Raw genomic sequence first — 13,234 nt, forward strand, 5'->3', positions numbered from 1 at the left:
CTGCGTCCTCGGCTTCGAGTAAATCCATATCTGATATTCCTCAAGACCATGATTGGTTTTTATGATTCTCGACCAGCTACTCGACCAGCCACTCCTCGACCTCGACGTGCATGCTCCGTCCCAAGCTCCTGATGACCTCCCAGCCGACATTGACCCTCCACTTGCCGCCACGATCCAGGGGATCACCGCCGGCGCCGACACGAACCAGTAGGCGCAGGGAAGAAAGAGTGGCGAGTGCCATGCCGATGTCAGCATCCGCCCCCAAGCCCGGGTCTAGGGGCTCACCACCGTCTACACCGATGCCCCACTCATGGCGCACGGTGGTGAAGATGGCCATCATGCGCTCGAGGACGAAGGCATGGGCGCCGAGCAGCTTCCGTGCGATCTTGCGGTGCTTGGTCCTCTGGCCGGCGATGACGGAAGATGCGCCACCGCGGCGCCGTCGCTTCCCGTGGTGGTGGGTCGAGAACAAGGTCAGATCGTGCCGCACGGTGTTGTGCGAGGCAAGGTACGCGGCGATTAGGAGGATGCGGGCTGTCGTGGGGAGAAGCACAGCGAGGCTGGTGGTGGCGGTGGCGGTTGCGGGCGCGGTGGTGCCCTGGCCGATTGTCTTGGGGTTCCTCTCAACAGACTGGACAGAGGCTTTGGGAGTGGCTTGTTGGTGGGGGGAGAGCCCCAAGATGCCCGGGTCAAGGAGGCTCTCGTCCTGGAAGTGCACACGTGCGGCAATGAGCATCTTCGTAAAGTCCTTTGGTCCGAGGTTGCCCTCGCGGAGGGGAGCCGTGAAGCGCGGCCAGAGGGAGTTGCAGGCACTTTGGAATGCCGGCAGCGTGCGCGCGGCGGACTTGGTCAAGGCGTCATGGACGGCGCCACAGAAGCGGGCCCACAGGTCGGCTGTCTCTGCTGAGGTGGAGTTGGGAAGGGGTTTTGGCGGAGCTGCAGAGAGGATATGAACCAGGTCTGTCTTGGTGTAATTTGGAAACTGGACATGGGCAACATTGGAAGTGCGGAGACAACCTGGTGGCGGGCCGGTCATGATGAAGACCGTGGTCAGGCTGGGGATCTGGGGATTCGGGGGTCAGCACACGGGCCTGGCACGGGGATGCCGCAGGGCGAGACTCACCACCTCCGACAGCCTTGCCAAGGCAGGGAGAAGGGTCGGTGGTGCTTCCTTCTGGCGATCGATGGCGTCGAAGACGAGAACGAAATGGCGGCTCTCGGGGCGGACGGCCTCCGTGAGCATCCTGGATAACTCGAAGCTCAACTGTGCCAAACTCTCGCATCGTGTGGCAAAGCCACCAAAGCCGAGGGCGTTGGCAACATTTCGGACGCTTGTCTCGAACAGATGTCGCCCGGTGACACACTCGACAGAGTTGACGATGGCGTACTGCAATATGGGCGAGTCTGGATGGTGGGGGGATCCGGAGCCGCCAAGCCGCTGGAGCAGAGCCTCAGTGATGGCACTTTTCCCGGTTGCTTCGACACCATAAACAATACAGTTCAGACATGGTGCCGCGCCTGGCTGGTTGGAAGTCAGTACGGAAGTCAGGGACGGGCCGAAACATGTGCCGAGACTCACAGATATCAAGGTCGCCAGAGCACGGGTTTGCTGCTGCCGGCAGGGGAACTTCTGGTCAAGGATTGACAGGACAAGTTCGTCTGGGAGCTGAGCCATGATTGCAGATACGTATGAGCAGTGCGTGTGACCCTTGTTGTCATGCCATTTTATTCATCGTCGTTAGTGGGAGCCCAGGTGGTGTGGTTGCTCAGTCTCACACAAAGGCAGGCCGGGGTCTGACGCGTCCGACCGGAGCGAGACGCGCATGAGGTCGGGGGGGGGGCGGTGGCTGGTTCGGGCTGGGCTGGGCTGCAACTCAGGGTTGGGGTCGGGAGGCAGGATAAGAGGCGTGATGAGATACGCGTAGGTGAATTGTGGTTTTACTGTGTAACAATGAGCCGAGGCTGCCCTTTGGTTTAAGTTAATGAGAGGCAAAAAAAGACCATAACGGTCAGGCAGCATGTACGATTGTGCGGGAGCCCGGAACTCAGATGGTTGCACTCTAATATCGAAGGGATGCATAAAGGGGGGGGGCCCAGGGGGGGCCCAGGGGGGGGCTGCTCTGCACACATTCTCGGTACACGCAAAACAGGCTTGTCCAGATGTGGCTGGCTCGGGATCTTGCCCGATCCATGATGCCGCGATCCCCAGTTTGCCAGTTTGCCAGTGTACATGATTGACGGCCATGGGCCAGAGTGCAGGCAGGGATGCCTTGAGCAGGGAGGGCCGCTCCGTCCGGGCCAGCTCGGACAATAATAAGGTACGGATGTACTCGGTACAGTCCAACGTCTTTTCTCCCACCCATCCTCAATGCCAGTGTCAGTGAGGTTCTCGTGATAACACACACAGCACCTGCCCTCTCTTCCTGGCCAGGCCCGTTTTCTGCTCTGGGCCGTCTGTCCTCGAGCACGCCGTCAACCTGCCAGATAGGCCACCTGCGACCACTTACAGCAGCCCCTCGCCCCCCGTCTCCATCCTCTCTCTTCCTCCTCTCCCTGTTGCCTGCCACCAAAACGTCATCGATACTCTGACCCTCCTCGCCCTCACCTCTTGTCTTGATGGCCTTCCTGCCACGCCTTGGCCCCCTGTGATGAGCCTGTCACCTGCGTGGCTCCAGCCTCCTCGCCTGTCCCGGAGCTCGACTTGCCAACGCCGCCAACCCAACCAGGCTGCGCACGACGGCTTGCATGCATTCAAATCCCCACAATGATTCTGGACCGCCACAGCGACCACCACAGGGACCCATCACCACCAGCGCCAGCGCCAGCGCCAGCGCCAGCCCCGGCACCGGCCCCGGCCCCGGCACAACCAGGCCGGCAACTTCCTACACCACTTGCTCCTCCTCCTCCTCCTCCTCCTCCTCCTCCTGCGCCTTCTTCTGAGGAGCGGCCATATCATGCCAAGAGGCCGCACCGCAAGTCTCGCCTGGGATGCCGGAACTGTAAGGCCCGCAAGGTGAAATGTGACGAGGCCAAACCAAGCTGCCGGAACTGCAGCCTGAGGAAGGACACATGCAACTATCCACCGCCTCAGAATCCGGCCAACCCGGCCAACCCGGCCCCGGCCGCCGCCTCCGCGGCTTCCACCGTTCGGCTTGCTTACGGCTCACCGCTGTCAGTACGCACGGCTGCCTCCCCGGCTGCCTCCTCCGCGTCGACCCTCCCGTGCCTTTACTCCCCTGGCCCGTCCAGCGACTCCCGTCGCGGCTCCCAAGACGAAGCCCCCAGCAGCAGCGGCAGCACCGAGCTCATCATCGTCGACGAGCCCCCGGCCAAGCTTGCCGACACTGATGAGTACGACATGAAGTTGTTGTGGTTCTACTCCACCGAGACTTATGCCTCATTTTCCATCGAGGCCGGCCGCATACCCTTCATCGACAAGATCCTCAAGTCCCACATCATCACGTTTGCCTTCCAGAGCCCCTTCCTCATGGACTGCATCCTGGGCCTTTCCGCACTCCACATGCAGTCGCTCAGCCTTCATGTCCCCATCTCCAAGGCTATCACTCACCGGGCACGAGCCTTCTCTGGCTACCGCAGGGCCATCGAGAGGGCCGACCCAAAAGACTTCCCCGCCCTCCTTGCCTGCTCCCTCCTCCTGTGCATGCTGTCCTCAGAGGCCTTCCGTGAGCCAGATACAAAGCCATTATACATCATAGACTGGATGGTGCTCTGGCGCGGCATCGGCCTAATCATGGATATCATTCCCATCGAGACACTTGTCTCATCTGGGCTGGAGAAACTCTTCTCACGCCCGGCCTTCAATCTGAACCAGACCGCCTTGCACATCCCGAACAATCTTTTCTTCATGGTCACATCCATCAAGGAGGACGACGAGGACTATCCCTACGTCGAGGCCTACTACACCACTCTCAAGTTCCTCGGCGGCCTGTACCTCGAGCTAGAGACCGGCTTCAGTCCCGTGTTGAGCATGCGGATCATCACATGGTTCACCTTCCTACCAAAACCTTTCATAGAGCTCGGCAGGAAACGACGCCCGCGGGCCCTGGTCATCCTGGCCCACTACCTCTCCTTCCTCAAGATGGTCGAGGGTGTCTGGTGGAGTAAGTATTTCTCTTGTCGCTTTGGCTTCCGCAGTCTTCTGTGTCTTGGAAAGCCTCAGGGTCGCATGGCTTTAGATCCCGTAGCACATGGTTAACACGTTGCAGTGGTTGGCATTGGAGACAGAAGCATTCAGGATATCGTCAATCATCTGGGTCCAGAGTGGCAACCGCTCCTCAGTGTCCCGCGGGCTACCATGTCCGTCCACGACAAGGTCGAGCTCGCAAAGCTGATTAGGGGTAATCATGCTTGGGAGCCCGCCGAGGTTGAGCAGATAATGCAGCACCCAAACCCAGAACTGCGAAAACTTACCATGGTCAACAACCAAGGCCAGGAGGTCGCATATAACAAAGAAGAGGGAGGCTGGGTGCCGTTGGCCACCGAACACCAGGATTCCGCCTCGCCTGAGTATCTTACGCCTCCCTACGTTTGACGTCAACTGCACGAGATGGGATGACTACTTTCGAGGCACACTGACATGTCGTCATTGGCTATGGTCAATAGGATAGAATCGAGTTCCTAACATCGTGTCGTGTCTCCCCCCGGCCTGACACTTACACCGGCTTGTTCCGATGTGAACTACTAGTACACTGAGCCGAAAACTTGGGCAGACCACCCTTGACTTTGGTCTCACATACCCGGCTGAAAACGGGGCCTCAGAGACCGAACCACTCCTCACTTGCTGTCAAATTCGAAGGTACACTATGCCCAACACCGGTGGCATAGATGCCTTGAACATTTGGGCCGTAATTATCGGTCTGGTAATTCGACTGCGGGTAGTTCTTGATCGACGAAGTGGGTGTTTGGCTGACGCCAAAGACATTCGTCCATTGCTGCAACACGTCGAATCAGCTCTCATATAGCGGCTTTCGCACGCAATCCTCGGGCGGGGGGGGGGGGGGGTATGGAGAGACTGCATGGGGAGTCTTTCCCTCTTTCGCTTTCGCGGAGGCTATCTTGCCCTCGCTGGGAAGACTGAAAGCGCAGCTCCTCATTCTGGTTCTTCCGTACCTTGATTTCCTCCTTGTAATTCTGTGGGTTCAGCGTTGAGTCTGCAGAACCATGCCATATCTGCATTCTTGGGCGTGTCCCATCATAACCGGGGTACATGTTGCGTGCAACATTGCCCCAAGCATCTGCCGAGGCGCTCACCTGGCCGGATGCACAAGAGGAATTCCACTGGTCCACACCCCCAGAGGACGACAAGAAGCAGCCAGCTGGCACACCAGAATACAGCGAGAGGGCTCGTATCTGCTCGGGATATGTGGCCGCTAGGACGTTTGACATCATTGCTGTATGTCGTGACGGTCATCAGCTGAAATGGGCTACTGATATTCGTACCGACAGCCAAGGCTCAAGGGTTTCCGGAGACGGGGGCCAAATAGGGCTTAAATGCCTACCTCCAGAACTTCCTCCCGTCACGAACACCCTGCCGGCATCCACCTTATACTCCGAGATGGCATACTTGATCATGTTAGATATAGCCTGGGTATCACCTCCACCTCCATGCGTCAAGCTGGCTTTGCTAGAGACATCCCAGCAAGCTAAGTACGATGTTAGTATGCCAAGGACCCTAGCCTGGTTTATTCTAGAATACTTTGATGCATAGAGGATGGGGACTGTTAAAGGAGAAAATCAGTACTCACTTCCGCTATGAGGGCTCTATGTCTCGGGTTAGAATATTACGTGCTAAAAAAATAGAATGTCCAGAGGAGAGAAATTAGAGGCAGGGTGACGAGCTATAGGAGGCGGAGATGTAGGAGGCCCAAGGGCCACATAAGGTATGTACCACACGGAATTTCTTCCACATGGTCATCTACTATGGAGCTTAAAGTGTTGTATTCTGTAGCATTCCAAAACAAGAAACGAAAATGGGTATCAGTGTAGGGACGACAGTTGTGCTTAAACTCGGCCACACGGTGACATATCCCTTGTTATCAGAGCCGCGGTGCCAGGGAATGAGGCTGTTTTGGAAGTAGGCTTGAGCCGAGGACTGGCACGAATGAATGACGACGACGAGTGGTGGGTTGGCAACGACCTTGTCGGGAACGTATATATACCTGCCACGAGTCAACTAAAGCACGCTGAGGAACTCGGGCTTGGGAGTTGGCTGTCGGTGCAGCCCGCTCCTAATGGTACGCTTACATATCTGCCTTTGAGCTGGCATCGTTGGGATAGTTGACCTTGGTGAGCTGGGCTGCCAAAGCCGTCGGGGCGGCAAGCAACCCGGCAATGATGGCCTTCAGAAACATCACGATGTTTTCTTAGGGACAGGTGCACGATTGCAAGCGAGTGAGTGTCAAGACAGACATCTGGAGGCATGGAGCGTGTCAGAGCCTGAGCGCCCAACCGCATTTAAGTGCGCTTCATCATGGATACATAGATCTTGATGACCAGAATATTAAGACAGTCTGCTAATAGAGAGGTGGCCCTTTGTGGAATCCCGCATAGCCCCCGCGGCTAAATGGAGGCCGGCCTGCGCTGGAGTAGTCATATTGTCTTTAAGCGGATACCGCCTCCGGCCGCTGATCAGGTCTCTTTTGTGCTGCCTCGGAGTCTCTTCCATATTGAACTCGACTCTCACCTCGAGACGAGCTAGCAAGGGCGCGGCGCCCGTGTCTAAATGTCAATTTGGGCCGTGGAAATGGACCAAGTTTGATGAAGCTCTTCCAACCAGCAGGGATGTTTTGGATATCCATATGACGCCGCCCGGATCTCCACACAAAGCATCTAACGCAAATTCCCCCTTCTTGTCATCGTGACAATCTTTTACGACCGGAACGCCTTCATCCAGTTCCATTATGGAACCCCTCAGCTCGTATCCATGCTCTCCCCGTTGCCATTTGCGATGGAGAAGTCCACCGCGCCATCGTTGCCGATGAGTCGCTTCTCCGAGGCCGCCACAAAGCTCACACTTCTCGAAGAATCGTAAAAGAGCTTGAAGCTTCGCTGCACGTCATCCACGCTGACCTGCTTTTGCCGTCGCTTCGCAGCAACCAGCTGTGACGTTGTGATGAGGTTGCTGGCATACCGCAGACCAGCCTCCTGGCCGATCTTAGCCAACAGTGCCAGGGCATCGGGAGACAATTCGACCTCCTCCTCAGTGGCACGGATGGAGATGATCTGCTTGATCTCGTCCCCGCTATATGGCTGCGTCTGGATGATTGACACCCGGTCGAGAAAGTCCAGCGGGAGACCATGAGGGCTCTTGTAATCAGTGCCCCGGATCCGCGACTGGCCGCGATTGCTAGCCATGATAACAATGGGAGCCAGGTCGTCCTCCAAGGCGCGATTGATGTACGAGAAGCACTCGATATCGAGCATGTGGACCTCGTCTATGAACAAAACGCCAGGTACGATCTCGGCTTTACCCTCCTCTTTCCACTCGCCAACCTTGGTATTGATCTGGTCCCTGATCTCGCTGCGGATCTCACCCGTGTCTCCGGAGAAAAGGGCCAGGAAGCCTTGCGTTCTCGAGTTGATGACATCGATCTCGTGCAGGGTGACAGTATGGACGACCTCCTTACGCTTCTGGAGTTCACCGTCAGGGCACTGCAGGAATTTTGTGTCGACGCCCATGGCATCGTAGTCGCGTGACCGCGCATAGGAACGGCCGAGCTTGGTGATCTTTCCGGATGACTTGTCTATCGAGATAATATCGCCGGCCATGACCCGCTCCTTTGTCATGGCGTCGATCATCTTGGCACCCATGTCGTAGATGGCCTCCATGTCGGTGGTCTTGATGGTCAGCTTGCCCTGCTTGGCACCGCCGGTGACACTCCTGTCGATCTGGATCTCGACAACTTCGCCTTCCATTATCTCGCTCTCCTCCTTGATGCGCACGCCGATGGATTTCCGGAAGGCCTGAGTGAGGGCCTCGGTCTTGGACATCTCGAGGGAGAAGATCTCGGAAGACGAGAGCGATGTGAAGGGCACGTCGGAGCCGAGGGACTGGGCCATGGCCATGGCGATGGCCGTCTTTCCTGTGCTGGTTATGAAGCAGTGCGCGTCAGCGGAGCACAAGAAAGATGGCGCGAATCCATGTCCAGGCCGGCTTACCTTGGTGGGCCCGCGATCAGACAGGCGCGACCGGCAATCTTGCCCTGCTTGATCATCTCGAGTATGACGGCGGCGGCCTTGCGGGCCTTCTGTTGGCCAACGAGGCCCTGGGAGGCGACACGAGGCTCCAAGGTGTCTGCATCGACGCCGAGGCCACGGACATGTGAGTGTGCGGCAATCAGATTGATGCCGCGGAGCTCCTTGCTCTCGGAGACTGTCACGACGGGCTGCGTGCGACCGACCGCGTTAGAAGGCTGGACGGCCAGGAGGGGACTGGGGCCAAGCATGCTGGATACATACCGCAGCCATGGTCTCGGCTTGGCTTCAAGGCAGTTCAATGAGGTGGGTCGAGACAGCGACACGGAACGAGCAGCTACCGTTGTTTGCGCGGCGTGCAGAGGTGTGCCTCTTTCCCAGGTGGTAGCTTTTCTACCAAGGTCAGACGGAGAAGGATGGACGGTCTGAAAGTGCTGCTCCCGATTTGCTCCACACTAGCAAGCTAACAGCCCTGCAGCTGTGTGGAGGCCAGATACGGTTTGGGGCAGGGGTCCCGGGCGGTTCTGGCAGGGGTCACTTTCCGGCTGGGCTTAACAACGCTACCTACCTACCTACCTACCTACCTACCTACTGTAGCGCCTCAGGTAGGGTTTATACAGACCGTTTCTAGCCTAATACTCTCTAGTAATAGTTTCAAACCTATTCTAATCATTTTTAATATAATTTAAAGTTAATATAAGTTATTTATAAAATTAAATTTTATATAAAAAAATAAAAAGTTATAAGATTATAATAATATTTATTTATACTTTTATTATTAAATTAAGTATAATAATTAAAATATTTAAAACTTATTCTAATATATTTTTAGAAATTATAATTAAAGTTATTTAAAATATAATATAAAAGTAATATAATTATAATTTTTATTATAAAAATAAAAGAATTATATAAATTAATAAAATATATAAAATATATAAAATATATAAAATATATAAAATATATAAAATATATAAAATATATAAAATATATAAAATATATAAATATATAAAATATATAAAATATATAAAATATATAAAATATATAAAATATATAAAATATATAAAATATATAAAATATATAAATATATAAAATATATAAAATATATAAAATATATAAAATATATAAAATATATAAAATATATAAAATATATAAAATATATAAAATATATAAAATATATAAAATATATAAAATATATAAATATATAAAATATATAAAATATATAAAATATATAAAATATATAAAATATATAAAATATATAAAATATATAAATATATAAAATATATAAAATATATAAAATATATAAAATATATAAAATATATAAAATATATAAAATATATAAAATATATAAAATATATAAATATATAAATATATAAAATATATAAAATATATAATTTTAATATTATTTAATTATAAAATAACTTTATATAATAAAATTAACTTTTATATTTCTTTAATTAATATTTTTAAAATTATATTAATATATTACTTTTAAATATAATACTAAAAAATAAAAGTCTTTTAAATATTTAAAAATATTTTTAAACTTTTAAAATTTATAAAAAATTATATATATAAATAGTTTTATATATTTAAAAATAATATAATAAAATATTACTTTTATTATTATATTTATATTATAATTATAATATAATAATATATCTAATATATAACAATATATTATTATATTTAAATTATAATATTATAATAATTTTATATATAATAATTTTATATATAATAATTTTATATATAATAATTTTATATATAATAATTTTATATATAATAATTTTATATATAATAATTTTATATATAATAATTTTATATATATTTTTATATAAAATAAAAAGTAACTTTTATTATTAATAAATAATTTATTTATATATAATTATAAATATAATAAAAAGTTATTTAAAAGTTTTAAAGTCTTAATATAAACTCTATCTAAAAGGTGGGGGTGCCTAGGGACCCTATGATATACTCTAGTATGTCCGATCCACACAACGGGTGGAAAACATCACGTCACAGTGGGCATACTAACTAGGCACTGGTGCCTAGCAACCAAAAGAAAACTGAAAAAAAAAGGAGGCAATCCAAAAGTACTTTACGCGCCCAGCGCGAGACCCCTGCCCCCTGCCGGTCCTTCGCCTGCACATTCGCCAGCTCGACTGCTGGTGTTACATTAGGTAGGTAGGTAGGTAGTTTGGCGGGGAACTCAGACACCCCCCCAGACAGCAGCAGTGCACAGCCATTCATACGTTTATCACTTATGTATGTATGTGCAAGACTGGCGCCCTCTAGGAGAACGGTGGGAGGCGCATACTCAATTCTACCACACCACGTACCTGCCCCATCAATCTGGCGTTGGCCCAGCCCCTCCCCAATTGAGGCAGAGCACCCGCTCTTTCCCAACCTGGTCCGCCTTGACGACATATGTCTCTGAACCGTCTGGCTGTTTGAGCAGGTGCCAACACCGCACCGCACACCCGCGCCGGCATGTCTTCTTCACGGGATTTCAACGCCCCGTTTGCCCCCTACCGACGAAATCGTTCCCGCTCCCGCGATCGTTTTACTAGACCAGGCCCTATCCGCACTGCATCAGGGGATCATGTAAAGGACCGTGATCGCGATCGAGACCGGGATCGAGACCGTTACCACGACCCCCGTGATCGCGACTGGAGGAACGACCGCGACCGCGACCGCGACCGCGACAGAGATCGGGACCGCGACTTCGACATGGCCCACACACCATACCCTTCGCACAGCCAGGCACCCAAGATGGACCCGGACAAGGCCTCAGCCGACCTGTCAAAGGTGCTCCATCAAGTGGCCGACCTCATGACCCAGAAGACCCAACTCTCCCTCAAGAGGGACGCCGAGCTCAAGGCATATCACAAGAGGAAACAAGACTACGAGTGTCAGATCTCAAAGCCCGTGCAGTTCCCGGCTGTACATGATCTGTTCCAGAGCAGTCAGAATCACCACAAACAGACTCTAGCCGCCATTGACAAGGATCTCGCCAGCATATCCCAAAAGGTGGCTGTCGCTTTCGACAAGTACGCCCAGACGCTCGTGAGGGCTTTCCCTATCGACGAGGTCAAGGTCCGCCAGATTCTGGAGAGTTGCAAAGGGGAGCTGGGCTCGACGACCACGCCTCCGCAATCCGCGCAAGACGAGCGCCTCATGAAGCTAGAGCAGCGACAGGCTGCCATCGAGGAGACATGGAAGAAGGAGGTTGCTTCCCTCAAAGCAACACAAGAGAAACAGGCCTCAGAATTGGCCACTTACAGGGAAAGGGAGAAAATGCTTGCCGATTCGGCGCAAGAGTACCAACAGCTGAGAGCGCAAGTGACCTCTTTGACGTCCGAAGTTGCAAACTTGACCCAGCGCATGAGCACGTTCGAGCCGGCCGAGGCACTACGGGAAAATGCCAACGAACAAATAGGCTCGCTCAGGGCCGACCTGAGCAGACTCGAGGAAGCATTTAAACTCGAGTCAACCAAGGCGGAGGATAAGAAACCAAACGTGGCCCAGGACGAGACTTTGCTGCAGGAAATTGCGGGCCTAGGACAGAGGTGCCAGGAGCTGAGTCGAGAATTCGGCGCCTTGAGGGACACATCAACGAGCCACGCCGAACGGATTGCCGCCTTGAACACGGATGTGAAGCAACACGAGAATTTGCTGGCAAACATCGACGTCGAGAATCTCGATGACGCAATGACGGACTTCACTGCGCTGAAGGGTCAGGTTGTGGCTCAAGATCTGCTCATTGAAGATTTCAAGCAATCTATGGCTGAATCCTTGGCTAGGGTAACTGAGAAAATGCCCGCGGATCTTCCCGCGAGTTTCAGTGCATGGTCCGACAGGGTCCTGAAGGTTTGCGGTACAAAGATGGACGAACAAACGAAACAAATCAAAATCTTGCAGGATTCTATCAAGAGCCTGCAGGATGCCGCGTCAGCCGCGAATGTCGTCGCCGTAGCGCCGGCCAGCGGTCCTGCGTCGACGCCGACGCCCCAAACGAACACAAGCCTCGCCTCCAATCTAGAAGCTGTCGCGTCTAGCGTAGCATCTGCGGAATCTCGCTTGATAGAAGCCGAGTCCAAGGCCGTCGCCATCGTCTCCAGGCTAGGTGCTTTGCAGGACGCGGTGGCCGAGGTGCAAGGAAGTATGACCACTTGGCAAGATAGCCTGACCAATCTCCGGATCCAAGCAGACCGGCGTTATGGGGCGCTAGAAACGATGGTTGAAAGCCTGAGTAGCCAGTGGAACAACATGAACACAACCCAGATGGCCCACGCCATCCTGGAGCAGCTCAGTAGACTCCAGCCTGCCCAGCTCGTGCCTGAAATACGGCACTTCCAGGAGAGGCTATCAGACGTCGAGAGAGTCATTCAAGAGGATGGGGAGCAGCGCAAAAACCTGTCACTGAAGATGCAATCCGTCTGCGACGACATCGCAAAGGCACCTAAACGAGGACTGGGTGCGGAGGACAAGTTTCCTGGGCCTCAAGATAAGCGGTTAAGAATCGAGGATCAGAACGGCGTGAACGGCTACGGTAATGGCTACATTCACTCATAATGCCCCGTACGAGAGTTCTGGTTTTTCTGTTTCTTGCACCCTGGCGTCTTCGGATATGTACAAATGGAGAATGAAGTGCCCACGGTATGAGCTACGGTGGATTCTGGCCACAGATTTGGGCTTGCAAAAGAGGCTTTCTGTGGAGCACTACTAGAGATACCCTGAACTTTTGTCTGTTTGATTTTTTGGTTGTGCAAAGCGGGCGTGGGAGGCTGCGAATGGCTTCTTACAGAATCAATGGAAATCCTACACACAAGCCTGTAATTTCAAAGAATGGTTGTTGTTTTTTTGATCCTTTCTTTTTCCTCAAACGAGTTTCGTCTTTCACCGTGCCATTCTGGCTTGGGACAGATGCTAAAAACGCTACCATATGCTAGGCATCTTGACTTCCCAGTGCTTTACAACCACACCCGTACATTCCTACCTACCCTTGGGTAGGTAC

General features: G+C 51.5%; 5 protein-coding genes across 5 annotated transcripts; 2 read left to right on the top strand and 3 right to left on the bottom strand.

Moving 5' to 3' along the window:
* Nucleotides 1–76: 76 nt before the first annotated feature.
* KVR01_009686 (uncharacterized protein) lies at nt 77–1,675 on the bottom strand (the record flags this gene model as incomplete). The annotated part of the gene is made up of 3 exons (XM_044789841.1): nt 77–1,063; nt 1,124–1,522; nt 1,580–1,675. The coding sequence occupies 3 exons, from the start codon at nt 1,673–1,675 to the stop codon at nt 77–79; spliced, it is 1,482 nt and encodes a 493-aa protein (XP_044640934.1).
* A 537-nt stretch (nt 1,676–2,212) lies between these two features.
* On the top strand, nt 2,213–5,004 carry KVR01_009684 (uncharacterized protein). Its single transcript, XM_044781730.1, has 2 exons — nt 2,213–4,121; nt 4,227–5,004. The coding sequence occupies exons 1-2, from the start codon at nt 2,765–2,767 to the stop codon at nt 4,550–4,552; spliced, it is 1,683 nt and encodes a 560-aa protein (XP_044640932.1). The 5' UTR covers nt 2,213–2,764; the 3' UTR covers nt 4,553–5,004.
* Nucleotides 4,776–6,371, bottom strand: KVR01_009749 (uncharacterized protein; the record flags this gene model as incomplete). Its single annotated transcript, XM_044784996.1, has 5 exons — nt 4,776–4,952; nt 5,131–5,411; nt 5,520–5,663; nt 6,028–6,179; nt 6,265–6,371. The coding sequence occupies 5 exons, from the start codon at nt 6,369–6,371 to the stop codon at nt 4,776–4,778; spliced, it is 861 nt and encodes a 286-aa protein (XP_044640997.1).
* A 559-nt stretch (nt 6,372–6,930) lies between these two features.
* On the bottom strand, nt 6,931–8,487 carry KVR01_009756 (RuvB family ATP-dependent DNA helicase reptin; the record flags this gene model as incomplete). The annotated part of the gene is made up of 3 exons (XM_044788499.1): nt 6,931–8,107; nt 8,179–8,405; nt 8,479–8,487. 3 exons carry the CDS (start codon nt 8,485–8,487, stop codon nt 6,931–6,933), a joined length of 1,413 nt encoding a protein of 470 aa, XP_044641004.1.
* A 1,771-nt stretch (nt 8,488–10,258) lies between these two features.
* On the top strand, nt 10,259–13,108 carry KVR01_010037 (uncharacterized protein). Its single transcript, XM_044785640.1, has one exon. It carries the CDS (start codon nt 10,708–10,710, stop codon nt 12,790–12,792), a length of 2,085 nt encoding a protein of 694 aa, XP_044641285.1. The 5' UTR covers nt 10,259–10,707; the 3' UTR covers nt 12,793–13,108.
* Nucleotides 13,109–13,234: the final 126 nt, after the last annotated feature.

This window comes from Diaporthe batatas (assembly GCF_019321695.1).
Source record: "Diaporthe batatas strain CRI 302-4 chromosome Unknown Contig00012, whole genome shotgun sequence".
Taxonomy (NCBI): domain Eukaryota; kingdom Fungi; phylum Ascomycota; class Sordariomycetes; order Diaporthales; family Diaporthaceae; genus Diaporthe; species Diaporthe batatas.